Genomic DNA, 21,118 nt, shown 5'->3' on the forward strand with positions numbered 1-21,118 from the left:
CAAGTTCAGTGTTCAGCCATGTAAAAAAGCAAAAAGTTTTCAAACGAGGAAATTCACTTTGAAGTAAAATGAGTAATACCCTGCTACATATTCTTTATATACGTCCTTCACGGCATTTACGGTGGCCGCAGTTGGAAACTGAAATGGATATCTAGTAATTCCTGTTCCATTATTTCCTACTGTAAAATGTTATTAGAAATTTCAACAAATGGGCATTTGAGTAGTGTCATTAAACAGTACTGTAATGTATTGCGGTTCACCTTGTACTAAGCCTAGTATTATTACTAATATAAAACCACTGTTTGTGTCAATCTATTTTAAATTAAAATGAAGGGAAATGGGATGAAAGGGGGAAACAGTGAGGTGCCATTCCACATTCTGTCAAAAAGTGACTAAACAATTGCACAGTACAAATGAGCAAAATGTTTTTGATTTGTGATTGGTCACTCGTGCATACCGCTTACTCCAGGGGTGCCTAGTACGTTGTACTGCGACATCGCAATGTTTCCAGCGCAATACTCCCATCACAGGATGTGCACAAAATGTACTTATTCCTTTTTTTTTCTATCACGCACATGAGGCTCTTAAGCATCTTCTTGTGTGGAGCCGAAAGCCTCGGTTAACATAAACAAGCTGTAACAGCTGCTCGTTAGGTGACACATTGATCTTGGACACTTCAAACTTGGGCTGCAATCATGCTTCAATTTGACATCACTTAGTGGAGATGAGACGAGAATCGTCTCGGCCCTCCTTGCGAACTTAGCAACAAACAAAACTCCCCCTACCATTAACTTGTGCCAACCGAATTTGAAGAATTTTTGTAGCGGCACCTTTGAAAAGGAGATCTTGGAGCAAAGATGTCTGAGCACCCCTACCTTACTCAAATATTTACTGTGTTAATTAATGACAAAATGATGGCAAAATACAACAAGAGTTTCGGTCTGAACAAAGAACCTTGTAATTATGTGGGGACGGCTCCTTTAACTTCCTGCCCATTTCCATGCTTGTCAACTCTACTCAGACAAACTCACCTTTGTCTAATTAACAGGAAAAAATTAGACACCACTCTGCAGGGATGATGGCTCAAGATATGCAGCCTTCAAGGCAATTATTCCTTTGTAGCACATGTAATTGGGTAGGAAAATATAATGTGATGACTTAATTAGTATTAATGGAACTAATTTCAATGGAAAGATTAAGTGTGATATTTTAATAGGCTCATATTTTACAGGGTTTGTGCTTTTCTTTCTCTCTGTCCGTTCATCAGTGATAGTACGGGTGTCCTCACACCACCCTCTTGAAACCCGAAGGTGAAGAAGAGAGGAATATTAGCAACCCTGCTAGAAGCTTCATTTAATTTATAATCCTCTAGCTACTTTGTCACAACCCATAAACACAAACAAATGACTAATGAGTAAAAAGTATCTCAGTATGCTGTCCTCATTCAAAACTAATGTGTCACATTGGAACACAATGTTTTATGTAGGACTAGTTAAGGTCCAAATTGCTGTAATTTTGACAGTTTTTTTGGTGTAATTTTTGTAATAGCCAGAAAGGAAAACAAGTGCTTGTTATTCAAATTCCTTTAGGTATAATAGCCTAGTGACTCCTCTCTATAGTTGCGATCTTTTCACAATTTGTTTTCGTCGTGTTTGGTGCAACGAGGCAGAATGCAACGAAAACTGTAGAAAAAAATGGTATTTGTTTTTGTTCTCCATTGCTATGAAACACCCACTGAAGTAAAGGATATGTTTTGTATCGGCATGTATGAAGGCAAGTTTCTCAGTTATGATGCCAGAGAGAATGAATTGCAATTGAGTAATTATACATACTCACTAGCCAACAATGCCTGTCAAGCTCTGCCAAACAGAAAGAAACAAAAAAAATAAACACATCAGTGGTTCAAAGTGTAGTGCAAGCAGAATAGAAATGTGTTTTGAGTAAAATAGTTCCTATGGCAAATTAGCAGTTTTAGCAACCTCTTGCTTGTCTGTTGTGCTCAAGGAAGGTCAGAGCTAGTTTTGATTATCGATAGGGACTTGCTGCAACCATTAGTCTGTATCTAGTATACGTGTGTCTGTGCTGCAGCCTGTCTGACACTCTTCTTGTTAGTTTGCAAATGCCCCATCCTAAGAATGACAGGCAGCCACATGGGAATGTGAATTAGAATTCACCTTTAATCACTCTCTAATTCACCTCCTGTCACTCCGCAGCCTCAATCTCAGCCCCGTTTTTGCAACATAAGCTCTCAGAATGCTGATGTGAAGACCATGAAAACAGGCACACAAGCTATCATATAGTTATGAACTGACTATACTCTCTTGACTTAGATTTTTTTTAGGCCAGCTGTTCTGGGGAGTGTTGTTCTCTGTTGTGTGTTTTCTCCATTTGTTGATAATGGTTCTCAGGGTAGTGGGCTTGCAGACTGAACCTTGTTAATTACTTTACTTCTCCTCTACCTTTGAAATTGTTTCGATCATTACATTTTGTTTTAGCTTTTTGAAATTTCCTGACAAACTTCATTTAGAACTTTTTTTAAAAAATATTGACATTGCTTGATTTGGTTCGTTAATAGCGTTTAATAAGTGTGTAATATTATTTCTACATTCTTAAAATAATACATTTCTATGTTTTTTCCTATTGTTGGTGACGCACTGTGGTGCTTTATAAGATGTTCGATAAATAGCAAATATTTTAGGGTTGAAACTGACAAAAACAAAAAGTGAAAACAGCAGGATTTGTCCACAGGGCATGCCTACTGCTGGTAGAGGTCTGGAAACTTCTTATGTGAAGAAACACATGAGAAGAAGTGTAGGAAATGCACCGCATGTGGGTTTAGTTTCGATGAAGACACCTCGGCTATCCACTTTCTAAAGTATTTCTTCCAGCTAAATTGGAGAAAAAAAATCTTTGATGTACCATAATAGTCGTCAGAAGTATTGAAAATCGAGTCACAAAGTGGTGCCTGATCCCTGCTGAAACTAAAAGATGCAAAGAGACTTGGGAAAAGTAAAAGCCTCCATCACAGCTTTCGTTTGTTCATGAGAGAACATATCCTCTCTTCACTGTGACATTTATGAAACTTAACTGCGGAGACAGTTCCTCTGCTTATGAACTGAGACATCACCGAGCAGGCGTCAAGCACTTGAAGTATCACCCCAGCCATCTGCTGCATTTGATAGATTTAACCAGAATCAAAATATAACCACAGGGACTCTTGAAGCTCATTGGGCCGTCAAAAGTATTATTGATTACTTCATCCACACTGATTGTTGTCTTGTGGCATTTCAAAGCAAGCTGTGATGATGCTACTTTTAATGACAGCATCATGTCAAGTAATGTAATCCATACATTTGCATACATATTTCAGACAAAATTGCTGTATTGTTATCCTTTTCTAGTGGCCAGTATTAAAGATTGTGGGATGAATTATGCTAATTCAATGTCAAATGCTGCTCTACTGACGAAAACTCTATTACGAAACAAGTTCTGGAATCAATTCAATTCATAAGTAGAGGTACCACTGTACTTATTACTAGTTAACACTAGTAATTTCAAGGCATCTCAACTAAAAAATGAGTTCATGATCCCTCAAATGTGCTTTGAATTCAAAGTAATAATTAATTGTTGGATTGGGTGAAATTAAAGACTGTTCTTAATGATTCTGACAAATTTGAAAAAAATACAGTTCTATGTCAATTTTCTTTGGCCGTTCATCGCAGTAATGAAGTTGATAATTTTAGCCTTTTTTTTTTAAATGTCTCCTTAGTAACATAACACGTGTGCTATACCAATCCTATTTCCATTCATACCCTCTCGTGATGATCCTCACTGATGCGATTGCAGAATAGATGATAGTGTTACAATGTTGTGTGATATTAGTAGTTATTTCATATCCCAGAAAAGGAAAATGATACAATAAAAGCTGGAGAAGAGGATCACTAATTGGCTGTCTTCAGGGCCTGCCGGGATCTCAATTCACTTTAACAAGAACCACTAATTATAGGACACAAAGAATTGCCTTCTCCTGCCTCACCGCATACTTTGCAGGTCAGAAACTCAGATGCTCGGTGTAAAATCAAAGCCAAACACATAAGGGAAAAGAGGCTTTAATTAGCCTTCGCTCTTAAAAGCCTGCATGAAGAAAATTTGCTGATGTTACTCCATAAGACGGCAACTGTCTGTACGTAGACATACCGTCAAGTATTATCTCATATCGGCATGGATAATAAAAGGAAGAAAAATTACGTGTGGAAATCTTCCATTTTTTCCCCTGATGGGGTCTTCTACTTTCAATCTATTTCATTATGCCAGGTGGCAATAATAGGCAAAGCAGTTCAGTCGTTTGAATTTCAGAAAGGGTTAAAAAGAGGGAAAAAAAACTAGGAAATGAACAAAGACTTCTTCAAAGGTGAAGTTTGGCTGACATTTTTTGAAGAAAACCATTAAATATTTAAATGCGTTCAAAAGTCTGCAGTGCTTATTTCAAAACCTCATCTCTATTTTGCTCAGACATTTCTGCTGTATGTTTTCAGTTGGATGATAGCTGGACATATGAATAAGATTGTCTCATTTTAGGAATATTCTGATCACTGGCCATTTTGTAGATTGTTGTATAGCTTAGATCCATTTGCAAAGATAGCAGAATTTAAATTTCTCAGGTATTCCGAAGAGTTACTTGGTGATGAAGTGAAAAACAAAACCTGAATCTATTTTATTTTTAATCCGGCCTGTGAGAACCATGCCACTCAGTATTTTGATTATGCCCAGAAATTAATGTAGTGTAAAATTTGGAGAAAGAATCCTAACAGATGAACAGTACTGCTTCTCACTGGACAGTTATTATTTTGGCTCATTCACTCTAAACCTAAAAGATGGTTGTGTGTGAATGCCTCAGTAGATCAGCAGGTTTTTAATTACTCGAACTAGACCATCTGGCACTAACAACCAAGGAGCAATGAAATTCATTTATATCCTTCTTTATCCCAATTCTAGTGCTTGGTTTGAAATAAATTTAAAATTCACACTATGGGAATGATGGGAGTCACAAAAGATTAAGGGCAATTATAATAATAATTTATGCAGCAATGAAAGACAATGTTAACAAATATAAACCGTCGTTATATTAATAATGTCATTATTTGGTGAAGCCTTTATTTTTCAGATGGTGGACTTTGACAAAGCATATCAAAATGGACATAAATCTTTGTTAATATTTTTAACATGTACCTATGAGGAAAAAGTAGTCACTATTTTAATGATAATATTAAGAAAGTCCATCACCATTGACTAAGTACAAAAGTTGAATGGCCAATGAATTATATTTATTCCTATTTGGTACAAGTCTATGGTCTTTTAGCAGATTGAATACAGACGCGCATTATTGGATTTTATACCTCATTCATACTGTCGGAACTGAATTAGATTTGTCCTATCCAGATTTTATTTGGGAAGGATGTACAGTTCTGTGCAGCAGGATTCACTAAAAAAAATATTTTTACAAGAGAGATCCAAACCACACAAAGCGGACATGAAATTTCAATGTCTTCCTTCTGCTTCTTTAAATCAGATACAAAAGCAGCATAGCACAGAAAGGTGAAAAGAAGCTTTAGTATGATGAGTCATCTTAAAAGCATTAATATGACAAGAATAAGATGCACATTACCACTCTCTAGTATCTGGATGTTTTTGTAATATTTTGTAGCTTGCAAGTAAAATCCTGTTTCGACTATAACCCTATGACCATTTCTCTATCTCCATTTTTGTCATTACAGACATAAACTTGTTGGTATTTCATACAAGCATACTGGAAGATACATCATTACCGCGTCGAGTCACGCAGTAAGTAGAGAGCTTTGATACAACATATCTGATGTGATCGCTTGTAAATTTTTGCCTGTTGCCTGCAGTAAAAACAAGGCCTTAGTCAATTGGGATAAGCCTTTGTATCCCCATGTCCCTGGACTCCATGTGCATCGTAAATATATGTATATTTGGAGTTAAAGAATAAAATATGATGCTGTGAGTTGAACCCCTTCCGGTGGTTTGACTCTGAATATATAAATCCAAAAAAAAAAAAGCCTTCTAACTGCCTGCAAGACTTGGTAGTCTTTGACCTTAGAGTTTTCACGATAGCCTGCTATATATTTAGAGATGAGAAAGGAATGGTAATCATCACAAAGTAAATTACTGATATCATGAATACTTGCTATTCTACAAAGGTGCAGTATATTTTAGCACAGCGTAATCATTGATGTGGGCTTGGTTATTCCCCTCTGGACAAAGAAGCGCGTTTGGATAATAACCCAACCGCATGGCAAGGTTACTGTTCTGAAACCCACAGGAGAGAGTACGACATGCAGAGCTTGCATAATTGTGTCTCATTTATGGAGATAGCTAGACTTTAATTCCTTAGGTCAGTTCAGTAATTGCATCTCGACTATATCAGGGATCAAACCAACCTTTTACCCCTAAATCACAAACCCTGTGGCAAGTCTACAGAATTCAGTGCTATAGATTGAAGCCCCGATGGAGGATGAAGGCTGAGTCTAAGTGAAATTACAGTATCTAGCCACCTGAGCCTGCTCTGAATGTCAGCGATTGACTGGCTTGTGAAAAGGTTGCGGACAATGCGGAGTTAAATGTCAAGTATTGCTTTTTTTTTTCAATAATTGCGTTCAGCGTCCTTGGAGGAACTGCTGTTCTTCGAGGCTGATTAGAAACGGCAGCTTCATGAATCTGACCAGCTGATGAGCAGATGGGTGTTGAACTCCAATGAATCTTCATACAAAATTATTCCCGAGGAAGATCAAATTGGAAGGTCATTTGACAACTAAGTGTATATCTCATTCTGCAGTGAATATTAAGATAAGATAAGAGAAGATAAAACTTCTTTATTGATTCCCCTTGGTGACTATTTAGGTGTTGCAGCAACACACGTATACAGTCAGAGGTACAGAGAAACTAATTAAATACACAGGATTACTAATATAAGTACAAGTGAAATTGGAAGTGGCTTAGTGAACACATTTTAAGATAATGCACAGTAAATATACTGTATAACTTGGCAAAAAGTGTTGTTTCTGCGGTAAACAATCATCCTACTGCGGAAAGCAGTTCTTAGTGCCGTCCCTTAAAACTGTAGCCCTTTTTTAATAACCAGTTGTAAGGCAGAATAAATAAACAATATTGTCTTTGTAGCTTTACTGGGCAAATTTATTTGCATTACTTCTAAAGTGAAAAACATTTAATTAAAATGGATTTAAGGCTGAAGTGATATTAAAGGAACTGTTTAAGTAAAGCTATCCCCGAGACCTACATTTTGTAAACATCGACCTACTGCATGTACCAGGATAACTGTGCAGAAGATTGCATTTAATGAAATAATTATTCATTAGGGTCACAGGGGGTGCTGCAGCCTATCCCAGCTGACTCCAGGCCAGATCTGGGGACACCTTTCTCTTCTCATAAAAGCAATACCAGCGATTAGTGCAGGTTGATAGTAATAGAAATATTGAAGAGCATTAGTAGTAACTCATCTTTCGATTGGTTTTATAATTCCTCCATACACACACAACTTTGATATATCTGAATACAAAAACTCACTAATTCTTGTTAAAAAAATTGTGGTTCACAATATTTTTTGCACTCAAGAAAAAAGTGCTTAAAAAACATACAAATCCAACAGTAGTTTTTTGCAATACTTCTTCCATGACCATAACCCAAAATAGCAAGCTCAATGGTTTTCATTATGAAAAAAAGATGTTTTTGGAGTTGCCATGATGAAATTGGTCGTTTATAGTTCATCTTAAGCTCGAGGCCTTAGCTTCAACTTAACTTAAACTCAACAGCTCAAATAAGTAGTCAAAGAATGAATTTAAAAAACCGAAGCAGGACTCTGTGACCCCTGGCTGCCGACAATGCTTAATAGCTCTCCTCCTTCAGTGTTACTGGGGGAGCAGTGATTGAAATACACATACGGCTTCACCATCTGGAAAGGCTTCGAAGATAGGCAAATACCATCTCGCACAAGTCAGAGCCCAATCCCTGCTGCAGCAGACCTTGAACCACTTCCAAGTTCCTTTCTTGAGGGGATGTATGTCTCTAGCCTAAAGGCAGTTATCACCTGAAAATCCACATAAACTCCAAAAAGCTCTGAGAAGGAAGGAGGTCCATCATGTTTGTTGACCATCCCTTTTGGACCATCCTTTTGGGTGTATGTATATACTAGTATATAAAATGCAGCATAGAATGAGAGGAAAGTAAGACCTTGAACTTCTATCATTTACTCTCTGGACTTGTGCCAAAGCAGTAGGAAGTGCACTCAATCCATCCACCATTCATGTCTTCACTTACTAAAATCAAATCTGTATCTCTCAACAACAGCATGTTTTACTCTCATAAACATTTATCTATGCCTCATATACTTTTAGTAATGGAATAAATCATTACACGACTTTAAGAACCTTACGTGCCAGATCGATATTTTGCTTTATGAAGGTTGCTGGAATAAATGGATAGTGTGATCAAATATCACTTCAGTTGCCCTGGTAACAGTTTTATTTTAGAACTGAAAGGTTTTTTAAACCTTTATGTAGCAGTCTGTTAAAGAACAATTAGAGCTTGAAGATTAAATCTACCAAAATGACAATTGGTTATTCGAATGTGTTACATATAAATATAAAACTGTTTTATTTTTTTAAATAAATCATACAAAAAGTAAAATACAAAATAATATGGCAATCGAATTGAAAATATGCCTTTAGTTCTGAGTTCTTTGTGATTTTAATTTGTACTCCATCTCAAAAGAGGGTTTGTTTATTCAATTTTCTTCTAAAAGGCATCAAAGTGTAGGTCTGTCCTGTAAAGACATCCAAGATGTCAGCAAAGACGCGTTCCCACAGGCTGCAAATCCTCACAGCGCAGCCCAGGGCAGCTAAAAGTCCATAACACAATCGCAAGACATGTTTCGGAGAGCTATGAGCTGTGTGATCATCTGCTCAGAGGACAACTTCAAGCAGCTTAACAGGGCCCCAGTCAGCAAATATTGCTTGTAACTTGGAAGACTATTGGTTTGACAAGTTGAGTGGCAGTAAGAAAAATGAAAGAATGAATCCCGTCCATAGTATTGTAAAAATATTTCATGTCTTGAACTTACCTATTTTCTAACATCTTAATTGGCCAATCCAGTGAAGGGAAAGAAGTAACTGAATTACTCTGGCAACTAATTAAAATTCAAATTTAACTATGGAATTAATTAATTTTGCACTGGGTAATTAGTAAGCAAGGCTAATTAGTCTTTTGAAGTCATTCTCCCAATTTCCCAAGACTGTAATTTCAGGCGCCAGTCAAATTTCATTATTAGACAATCTCAGGTAAATCTTGACTGCCAAGCACCCCCACACACACGTTATCTATAGATAAACAGCCTTATATACCTTAATGCAATGTTCCTATGTGCAAAAAAAAAGCTTAAGTTTTTGGCAACACACATTCTTTCTTAGCCTTATTTCCAAGTCCCTTTAAACTGAAATTTTCCTGAAAAAACTCTCGTCATTGCCATACTTGAAGTGATGAAGTACTTCACATCAGAAGATACATTTCAAGAGTGAAACTGAGGCCCTGTACCAGATTTTGGTGTTAGAACCCATGCATTTTTGATTGACAGTTGACAACCCTTCAATGAATGCTTGGTAGATATTTTCTAGTCACCAGAGCCTTTCATGTGTTTTACCACTCAAACATGGAGGGATGTCTAGATATCACAAGTATTTCTCATATTTGATTGACAGTTTTCTTTAAACTTTTTCTCAACCCTTTTTGCACTGCTTATCCTCAAGGGTTGCGGTGTGCTGTAGCCTATCCCAGCCAACTATGGGCACTCGCTAAGGGGACACCCACCGCAAATTGTTGGCCAGCCAATCGCAGTATCTTCACACTTGTTCCACTCTATATCTATGTTTAATTTAACAAGGTATTTAAAAGCAGTTAAATATAATGGTAATGATTAGATGTTTATGCAGAGACCTCAAATCACTCCCACAGAGCTTGTAAAGGCGTCTTGTTTCCAAATTGAACACCAAACAGTGAAGAATTGCATATAAAATATGAATGCCATCTATGGGCTACCTGAACCCAAGAATGCCAAAATGGTCATCGAGTGCATACAGCTGGGTTGGCTATTAGGTTTTTGATTAATTAAGTGTGTGGCCAAATTACTGTGGCAGGACAGCGGGTAGATGCTGATCCGCGGTATGTCTGATTATGTGGCATTTGTGCTGTGGAAGGTGCCATTTGTCATTCTCAACATAGAAGCTGGAGGGCTTCCCAAAATACTCAGTGGGCACATATGTAGGGTAGTTTGTGAAAGACATTTAAATGAGAGTGGCGAGAAGGGACATTGAAATCTGGAGGGACAAAAAAAGACAATGTGACTTGATGAGCAAGTTGTCATTTAAGGAGATAACAATAACTCTGATTAGCTGAACTTAACGTTCCCGCTTATATTTTGATAAAAAGCACATTTCTCATCCGTAAGTCTTCATTTGCTCTCTGCTGTCACCATATTTCATTTGTAATGCTGTAGCCTGAAGCCCTACCTCAGCTTTCATTGGCACTCTTTCCCTGACAAAGTTGGCACGGTCCTGTCCAATTAGGTGCTTTGCTAAGATAGATACTCTGTGTTAGCTTTTCTCACTGCTGACAGACCCCATCACCCTGAAATAAACATGGCAACCGTGTGAACCTTTTCCTCTACCTCATGTGAGTTCGGAACTTCCACAGAGTTTTATTCAAGGTGTCCATCATTGAGATTGACACACATTACTGCAGTCTGTTCAAAGTCGGATCTCTACAGTTCGAACTCAAAAGACATCATATTCCCCCAATGTAGTAGGAGTTCAGTTTTGTAAAGTACCAGGCATGCTTTTGGGTTGCACTAAATCAAGGGTGCGCAATTAATCCACAAAGGGCCGCAGGCGGTTCAAGTTTTCAATCCAAACTATGAAAATGATACATTTTCACCAATCAGGTGTTTTACAAGATTTTTGAATGGAGTCCAACTTTGATTTTCTCATTAATGCCAAATCCCTTCCCCATTCTCATTTAAAGTAGTTTACGATTGTGGAAGACTGTAGTTATACAATTCTACATACTCGAGTCTAGTGAGACAATGTTGAATCCAGCTGCATTTCCTAAAAAATCCAATTAGACTCCAATCCAGTAACTTCCACTTTTTTTTCTTTACTGGATGGTCAAGAATGCAATATATCCCCTTATACCATTTTACTCATGTCGGCCTTATTACTGTCAGGTTGTTATAGTTAGTCCATACTGGAGAGTAGAAAAATATACCAATCAAAACACTACTGCGGCAAACTGGCGATTTAAGTGAAATTGTGGATTTGTTTACTACGGCGAACAATGTTATTTTTTCCTGCTCTGAGAGTAAATCTATCCATTTAAATATTTTGTATGTGTGAAACAAGTCGCATGCTATTTTCGTGCAATATGTCAATCACGATTGGTTTTGTATTTTTATGAACACATACAACCGTGTGTTTATATTCACAATTAATTAAATACATTCTTAAGTTGTATTGCTATTTATAGGGCACAAACAAATCCCACCAAAACAAGCCTGCAGTATAGGAAATTATTGTTAAGGTATAAAAGGCCAACTTTAGCGTTCAAATATTTTTCCTTGAAAACAGGGAGAGGATGAATCTTTTAGTGGCTAATGAGTCTGACCATTTGAAACTGATTAATTACTGTGTAATTCTTGCAGTTATACTTGCCAAATGAACATCACTGAAAATCATTAATCCAGATATCATTTCCCTGCCAGTTATGCTTGTCCATGTTTTTAGAAGCAGCAGGGTAAGCAAGATGGCCCAGGCCTCCAGCTCCCTGACTGAATCCATCAGCTCTTCCTCAGGGATCACATACACATTCACAAAACATATGCTGTAGGCATGCAGATGATACTATTATCTATAACAGCTGTCAGAAGGAAATGTAGTTTTTATGAGTTTTGACAGAAACTATGGGTAAGCAAAACACTCCCTGAAAACCTAAAGATGTGCGATCTGAGACACATAACACGTGTTGAAGCTGTTATGGAATTGTGAGGCTGTGAGTTGATTACTCTGTGCAGGGAATAAATTCAACACAATTGACTTTTCGCTTCCCACTTAGTAAACACTGATCCAGTCAAGTTTCATCATTAAATGTTGCATCATGAATAAGCGTTTTGTTACAGAATTAGTTGAGTGATTGACTTGGAAACTCTTTGTTTGTTTTGCTCTCTGACCAGTTAATTTGTCATCTACATGCACTGACATAAACTGAGGCCAAGAAGTAGCATCAGGTCTAAACATTTCTCAAAAACAAAAAAAGCAGAAATGTAAATTGTCAGTACACGAATACAAATAGCCAGGACATGAACCCCAACTACCCAGTAAAGCAAATATCCGTGATGCAAAAGCCATAAATCATGGCAGAAATGCAAAAGGGATGGAGCTGTAGTAATACTAGTAGTGTTTAGAGCTTGTGTTATGCATCAACTATATAGAGCTGTGTTAAAGGAAATTTCATACAATAATTAAACCAATATTGATCCACATATAAGGCGCATCGGATTATAAGTCGCACTGCTACCTTTTGAGAAAATTTAAGTATTTTAGTTGCACATTATACTGCGGAAAATACGTTGTGTGTACGTGTATGTTATTATTATTAATGCTAAGAGAAAAACAAACACGAATTAAAATCACTGTTGCTGGTTCAAACCCAAATACTATGTGATAATTATCTAGTAGATGTTCCTTGCAGCTTGATAAAAGTTTAAGATAGCTTTAAGATAGATTGAAGCATGTGTGTGGGTGGGAAGGCTAAACCCACCAGTGATAGCCTTGGAGAGGGAAGCGTGCATGAAATTGAACCCATCAAGCACAACGATGCTCTTCGTGGTATGCTGTTAGTTGGGAGTGCTTGAAAATTGAGACGATCTTAGGAGGAGCTTCAACGTAAGTCAACCTTGAAGATCATGTAAAGCTGAATATCTGTGATGCGAGAATACATAAAAAAAAAAGATGAGTTTTCCGCGGTCCCCAAGGGGGGAGGCCGCCTTTTGTTACCATATGCCAGACTCTCGCTTCGCAGAACACACTGGGCAGCAGAAATGAGGTGACAGACATGTCAACACTACAGTTGCTTGAGAAAAGAACATTTATATTCTCCAGTGCATACAAAAAATGAGATTTACTGAACACCTTTGACATGTCCGTCATAGGGCAATAAAAGTAGAGGTCAGCATAACTAATGGTTGTGTTTCAAACACAAACAACTCTTAAAAGTGGAAAATCTTAATTCTCAAAAGGCAGTGTAAGTCTTATCTAAACTATTTTAAAACATTTTTGTAAAACGACCCAATAAGATTGTTTACATGGACTCAAATGAAGCCAGTAGGCCTGCTATTATACAGGATTTAATATCAATGTTTATGTGCTTGCAAGTTTTTACATGTATATAAGTTTGTTCGTTTTAACAGAAATGTGTCCAATATAACTTTGTTTCCATAGTAAAACCAGACTTGTAGCATAGATTCAAAGTATTACAACTGTGCATAGTTTTAAATGTGGCATTCACAGCATGCAGTTACATTTTAAAGCCACTAAACTCTTGTCTCATCTATTTAAGTCTCTTTCTATTTCCATCCATCCATTTTATATAGCGTTTGTCCTCATTAGTGTTGTGGGTGAGTTGGAGCCTGTCCAAGTTGACTTTGAGAAGGAGGTGGGGTGTTCCCTGGAGCGTTTACTAGCCAGTCTGAGCTTACCTATGGACAAACAACCATTCACACATGCATTTACACCTAAGGATAATTAAGAACCTTGTATTACACTAATTTTTTTATGTTATTATGTAATGTAAAGTAACCTGGAGCACACATTTAACAAATGACAGGGTATCATACAAAGTCTGTAATAGAACAGTAGATTGCAAAAGAGTAGTTGAGAAGAATTTAAACACGTTAGGTCTATAATACAGCTACGGTCTAATTCAACATAACCAAACAAACACCTCAAATGTATGGCATTGCTAATGTTTGAATCATTATTTATGTTTTAATGTCTGGAACTGCAAAAAGAACACTGTGGAAATTTGGTAGAATTGAACTGATACAGAACAGCAAGAGATTCCAATGAAAGCTTGGAACTAAATGGAAATGAGAGGAAAAGAGGAGAGTGTCACAGCTCCACCCTGTGGTTAATATATGTTTCTTTTTATATTTAATTACAAGAACTGCTTGTAGTTTTGACAGAGGTTTCAACAAGACTGTACAATGACATTAGTAGTTATGGACACAGTATAGTTTATGGTTGCTCTATCAGTCATACAAGAGAGTGCTTCTTTGCAATATATAAAGGAATTAGAAATAGATTTTGATGACAGTTAATAAATGAGAAGTGCAATACGACATGCATCAATAAAATATCACTCATGGAGAAAATGGGAAGATTTTGTTACTACTACATCTGACAAACACTGTCTTTGTAAGGGATGGCATATTGATGACTTGTTTTCTAATTGTGTGCCACCATAGTATACAAATACTGAATCAGATCCATATTAAAAGGGTAGGTGGGCTTTCGTAAATTCTATATATTTTCGTAAATGTATCGAAAATGAGCTTTACACCTGCAAAATGTTAGGCTATGGACTACATTGTATGACTGTAGTCAGAAATTAATTGTTTTTGATAGTGCAATTCAAGTTAACTTACAGTGTTAGATGTATTTATTTGTTGTAAAAGTGCAATTGAGGTATAGCCAGTATGCCTGTTTGGTTATGATGTATGCATTATGGTTATGGATCTGCGCACTGAAGACTGTATTCCATAAGCTTATGAAGTATTGACTTTACAAGGGAAAATATATCTAATCTATACTTGTAGTTGGGGGCTTGCATGAAGTATTTCAAACTTAGGGCTTAGCAATACTTCTGTTGTTTTTTAGTGAATGCATGCATGTTCTAGGCTGATTAAAAAAACTTTACGTAACAGACTGCTACTTGAACTTAAAGGTGTTTTTTTTTTCAGGAATAATATTATTAATAATGCAACTGATTCTTATGGTGTTTTTCAGGACATTTAAAGACGTTTTATATTGCATTAGGGATTCATTTCACACTGTGTTGTGAAAGGGGACTACTACAGCTATAGTTTCTCAGTGGAAAACTGACAGAAGTGAGGCAACTAGTGACTTTGGAAGAAAACCTGTGTGAACTGTCTTGCCCCAGGAACTCGACAACAATATGCACAAGTGGGAGGGGGGGGGGGTGGGGGGGGAATTCAAACAACCCCTCCTTCCATCAAAAGACAACCTCCTCAACCACCTGCATAACCGTGGCAAGTAATCATCAAACATTTGTTACAGTTCCCACTCCTTTGCAAAAGAAATAATAATGAAGAATGAAGCTAAGATAAGCAGAATATCTTAAAGTTTGGAGTCATCAGAAAGCAGCTGTGCACAAGACTATGATTAGAAGAATTATAAGATCCTTCATTATTTCGGTACAATGACACGATTCAAGGAAGATAGGGCTTTGCCAATTAAATGGATGCTATGCTGAAAATGAATCACATATTTTCAAATGCTAAAACATGCAGGTCACAGCGACAAGACGCTTTTGCAGTCAATTCTTACAATTTGCATGAGTGATAAAGTACATTTATCTGTTCTACAGCATAAGGCATGGAGGTAGTTTGGAAAGCACATACATCATGCTCACAGTCAGGACTCTAAGGTTCATTAAAAGACATAACTTTCTCTTAGTTTGCATGTTTTCCACGTACTGGAGGATTTTCCTCTGGTGACTTTGGGCTCTTTTTGCATTAACATTCCATCAGACATGCTTTGTCGTCACGAAATTTTGAGGGGACGTTAGTATCTGCATGACAAAATCTGTTCACACACCTGTAATGACATAGTGTACATGTTCGTTTTATGCAGCGCATGATTAACCATATTTCTATGGATGTAGACGGATGATAGGCGCTATACAATTATCGCCTCTTGTGAGTCATTTTGCCCATCGCCAACGCAGGATCCGTAGAACTGTAAATTGGGTCTTGTAATTTTACACAGAAACTCACTAAGGTGACAGAGTGAATTGTTTCATACATATGCATGAATGGGTTATTCTCCTTTTCATTCCAATGAGATTTCTTCTCTTTCTTTCTTGGACAGATATTACAACGGGTGACGGATTGGTGCTTGAAAAGTGAATCCAAGGACTCGCAGACACTCTGTGATTATGGACTGCAAGGGACATGCTGCTAAAGATATTGCAGTGACTAAAGTGGTTCTGGCATATTTGACATTGCCTTGATAAGATGTATGCCTACCAGAGAAGAGAGGCAAATCCATCTGCTTTTCTACATTTTGCAAAAAAAATGACAATTTTGGTGGCACAAATCTCCACACCATGTCAGGTAAATATTTTATTTTTTTATGCGAACTAACAGATCTAATTGTAGAATAGCTCATCGATAAGCTCACTATTTTTATTTAGTATTCAAGATGTTTTCAAGGTAAAATGCTGTCTGGCAATGCAGTAATACGCAAAGGTTTTGCTACTCATGGTAAACACTGTATATTAGTTTCCAAACATCAGCAGACAGCGTGCAGTCAAAAAGGAATGTCAACAGCATTTTCAAGAATGTATTCTTAATAGAGGAAGCCATCAAAAGGACATTTTTATTTGTTTAATGAGAATTCCATTACATTTTTCTGTTCACAGCTTATCCCAACAAGGGTGTTGAGGGTGCTGGAGCCCATGCCAGCCAATTGTGGACAATAGATTGGAAATTATTTCCAACCAATTGCAGGGCACAGTGAGACGAGCAACCATTCACATTCATACTCATTTCTAGGAATAATTTAGAATGTTCATTAAGCCTTCTGTACATGTTTTGGAATGTGGGAGCAAACCAAAATACCCCGATAAAACCCACACAGGCACAGAGAGAACATACAAACTCCACACACTCTGGAACTCTCTGGGTATTGAACCCTCAATCTCAGAACTTTGAGGCATGCGTGCTAAACACATGATTATTATTGTTTCCTACATAGAATGTTCCAAGGTTCCAAGTACCACGTATAATAACTCATATTTTTGTTGGGGTAGTATAAAAAAAACATGTAAATATCACTTAAACAGTTCAAACTATAGTTTTGTCTTTATATTTCTGGATATTTTTAAGACTGTTCCTCTTCCAAGTAGCTTCCCACTGAGTTATAACCTGTGATGCTTTTGTGTACTTTGTGTACTTGCAAACTGCACCACCCAACATTAAGCACAAGTTGTGTACGACAAAAAAGAAAACACATCTCTCCTTTTAAAAAGGCTGTTGATATTTGTTTATTTGTTGCTGTTACTCTCTACCTACGCTGATTAACATCAAGTGAACAGCCCTTAGTTCTTACCCTTTTCCTTTTCAATTGACATAAAACAACAAACTGGACTGGGGAAAAAGCATGAGAATTTAAAAAAAAAAACATGAAAACAAACAAAAATGTGAAATATCAATTGTCTCCATCAAAAGAATTCAGACTAAAAGCTAAAAACCTTGACTTTCAGAATGTAATAGCTGGGACTTCACCCAAACAAACACATTTATAATTGCCCTAAATTAGATACCTTCAATTCCCACAGCAACCTCCCCTGATCATTAGCCCAACAGAGCATCTGACAGCTCATCCCAAACCGCTGTTAATTTTTTGATCCATCATTTCTGCTATTTTCTTGCTGTATTTTTACCTACTCAAACACAGAACGGATATTATTATTATAAGCAGCGGATTTGAAACGTAAAAATCACTACAGGTTATTTTGCAAATGTAGGGTGGTCATTGGAGGGAGGAGGACAATGACCAAGATAAAATAGATTGTATGAGACAGGAGGACAGATGTGTGAGGTTTTTTCAGTTTCTTTATAGAGTGATTAATGGTAAGAAAAGGGAATTGTGGCATGTCCGCGGAACCGTGGGGATATAGCAAAAAGACATTATGCCCTCTGAAAAGTTAGGCCTCGTGAGAGAATCGGGCCACTGACCAAAAAACTCTTTCCACTCAAATTACATATTGAAGGACAATTTTCAGTTACTAATAATAATCAACAATGTATCATGCTATAATTTACTAGGATCTGAAGTGGAATAATATTCACATTTTTGCTATTTTTCATGAATTCCTTCAATGTCAAATCATTAGATTTAGTATGACAGAATGGCCTTTATCTCTGCTTGAGCTATCTAGTTTCTAACCTACTTGAGTTCTTTGAAATTTTCAGATTAAAGGTTGATTTTTTTTTTTTTTTGCTGCGTTTCGCTCAGAAGCAAAAATGAATGCAAAATACAAAACTCGTGGGGATTTTTTTTCTTCTTTTGGTTTAAACAGATTTATAAATAGGATGTTGCAAAGACAACTTAAGTTACTCCAGGTTTTTCTGGTAATTCTTGAGCTTGTGTTTCTGCCCATGGAAATAATTTTGAGTTAATTTGCAGAAAAATGCACAAAAAAAAACCGTCAATACAGCAAACAATATAAAAATTGTATCTTGCCAAAATTATTCCTTGAAAGCTAACACAAGGCGAACGTTAAAAGGATACTTTGTGCAGTCAATGAAATATCCACAGGCCATTTGGGGTATTTTTTCAACAATAAATCTCTTAAAAAATACGATTTACAATCCTTAAAATGTGTCCCCTTAGGGGACAATAGCAGATGTATCCCTTGTCAAAATATTGAAACTGATAAACAACTGCTGTCAAAATACAGTAACAATGACAGAACAGAATGTCATACAAGCGTGAAGTCCAATATGTGCTTTGGTATTTGTCTGCATATCACAAAGAATTTTGGATATTAATCTTGTTTACAACAACACCATCTGTGAATTTTATTGGGAAGTACATGATGGCAACAAAATAAGATTTTCTGGCAACTCATTTCAGCACAGCCTTGAACTTTTTTTGAACTGTTTTTATAGAGGCAAAGAGCCAATTAAAAACTGTAACATCTACTGTATTATTTTCCATATTTTCTTTTAAAAGGATGAAAAACTTTAGTTTAAAGACATTGCTACTGTTGATTTCATTAGAATATCAATCCATTTTGCATTTGTTCCTTAAAATTCCTACATAATACTTAATCTTCTTTCTAAATAGCATTCACATTGAAATAACCATTTTATATAAAAAGCAGTAACATGTTATTTATTGTGTATCGTCTAGCAACTAAAACACAAAGATATTTCACTTTGCTCAACACTTGGCAGGTTGTAGAAGCAGAAGATACATGCGTCACTCTGCTAAAATTAATATCAAGTTGGGTATATGCCATAGCCGAGTACTACAAGACCCTTGTGCCTTTCAGTTTTTTTTTATCTGCCCTTGACAGGAAACATAAAAAAGATTTGTTTCATACACATGAATTCAGTGTCTTATATCCTATATCAGACATCGTAGTGGAACGCATACTTAGAAGACACTTTATTAAAGAGCTCAACTATGGCAGGTGAGGAGAGAGTGACAGCGCAATCTGAACAGGTCCTTGGTTAAAAAAAGATTGGTCATCAATCGTAAGTGAGCATTCAGTAAAGCGCCTTGCCATTTTCAAAGAGGGAGTTACTTTTCAATCACCTTGTATTTCAACTCCGATAAGCAAGAATGTTGGAATGGAAAACTCAACCACTTCCTTCTGTGAGACAGACATGACAGCCACCAGCTGCTTTTGGTGAAGCCTATTTGTGGGATATTTTGGGCTAGTGTTTAGTTTAACCCATTGTGAAATTTAATTAATACTTTATAATATGGGTCTTGTACGGAATATCATAATTAGAGTCTCGGAGAACATTAGAGCTAATGTGAAAAGAAAGAGGAAGGCTATCAGTGAGGCTAGTGTGCAGATGAAAATTGATTTATTGTGGCTCTGATGAGAAAGGCACGCCGAGAGACAGTGGGTGTTCTCCAGGCCTTTATTGCAGTAACTTAAATGAAAAGGAACCCCACCTCAATCCTACTACGGCCTCTGAAACTACTTATCTGGTCTCTTTGTAGACCTTTTTCATATTCTCCATATAGAAAATGCTTTTACGCTGTTGACATCCTCCCTATTAATATTTCTTAGTGTTTTATTTAAATATATATATACCATCAAAGATCTTCTGCCAACCAATATGTATTCTTCAAGTGCAAGAAAAGAAGAAAACATGACCTTTTCAGAGTGTTTAGCACCCCTACGGTGTGGCATTTAATCATGCATACGCAGGAAGTTACTCATAATTTGAGCTGCTATGAAAGTGTTGTGGCCCATTTGAATGAGGCTGATATTAAATATTAATCATTAATAATAATAATTTGGCCAAATTCTAGCTGAATGGACCGTTTATACATACACAAAATGTCTCTAAACTGCATAAAAAAGACTCCGATTGGTAACTGTACAAGCATTGTACCAGTTTATGAACCATATGGAATATTTTTTTTTTTTTATATTGACGGTTTTATATAGGCCTTATGCTTTGACAATAGTAATTTACTCAGAAGGGTTGCAGAGCATGTTTTGGTGGCTTAAGGCAAAAACTGTTTAATCATGGGCTTAGGTTGAACAGCTTTTTCCTCTTTGTCACTCTTAAAAGCCACCTGTGAAGGCAAAGTCTTCTGCACTGCCTAGAAAACCTGTAGCAATACACAGTGACAAGTATGTAAAATGTGATAATATCTACTTGAATGAGAACCTTAAAAAAATGGGATTCCAGATGAAAATGAGGGATTTGATAATAGAACTGTGTGCGGATGTGTGAGTATGGACTTGAGTTGTAATTTGTATAAAGTGCAGGATTAACATCCTATTAAACTTTAGAGACAATAGATGAACATTTAACATAGAGTCATCTTGGACTAATTTTGCCCAAATTGGGAAAATCCAGCATCATGGAAGGTCAAGCAGGTAATTAACCCTAAAATCTTCTGGCTTTTTGTCCGTATTCAGTAAATAAAAGACACAGAGTTAAGGGCTTTATTGAAATAGCCTCACAGTTTGGCCCACT

General features: G+C 36.7%; 1 protein-coding gene across 2 annotated transcripts in view; it reads left to right on the forward strand.

Annotated features, from left to right (window-relative positions):
• The window catches only part of LOC144198588 (uncharacterized), an 82,460-nt gene extending 65,971 nt beyond the window's left edge, over positions 1 to 16,489 (forward strand). Inside the window, exons 4-5 of one of the 2 annotated variants that reach the window (XR_013326746.1) lie at positions 5,775 to 5,841; positions 16,251 to 16,489. Coding sequence is in view for 1 of the 2 variants with exons in the window: in XM_077719693.1 (XP_077575819.1) it covers positions 2,749 to 2,791 (43 nt within the window). In the remaining variant the exon portion in view is untranslated. Of the gene's footprint in view, positions 1 to 2,748; positions 2,873 to 5,774; positions 5,842 to 16,250 lie in introns of those variants that run through there. The other variant, XM_077719693.1, reaches the window with a different exon arrangement.
• Positions 16,490 to 21,118: the final 4,629 nt, after the last annotated feature.

The sequence above is a fragment of the Stigmatopora nigra genome, chromosome 6 (genome assembly GCF_051989575.1).
Source record: "Stigmatopora nigra isolate UIUO_SnigA chromosome 6, RoL_Snig_1.1, whole genome shotgun sequence".
NCBI lineage: Eukaryota > Metazoa > Chordata > Actinopteri > Syngnathiformes > Syngnathidae > Stigmatopora > Stigmatopora nigra.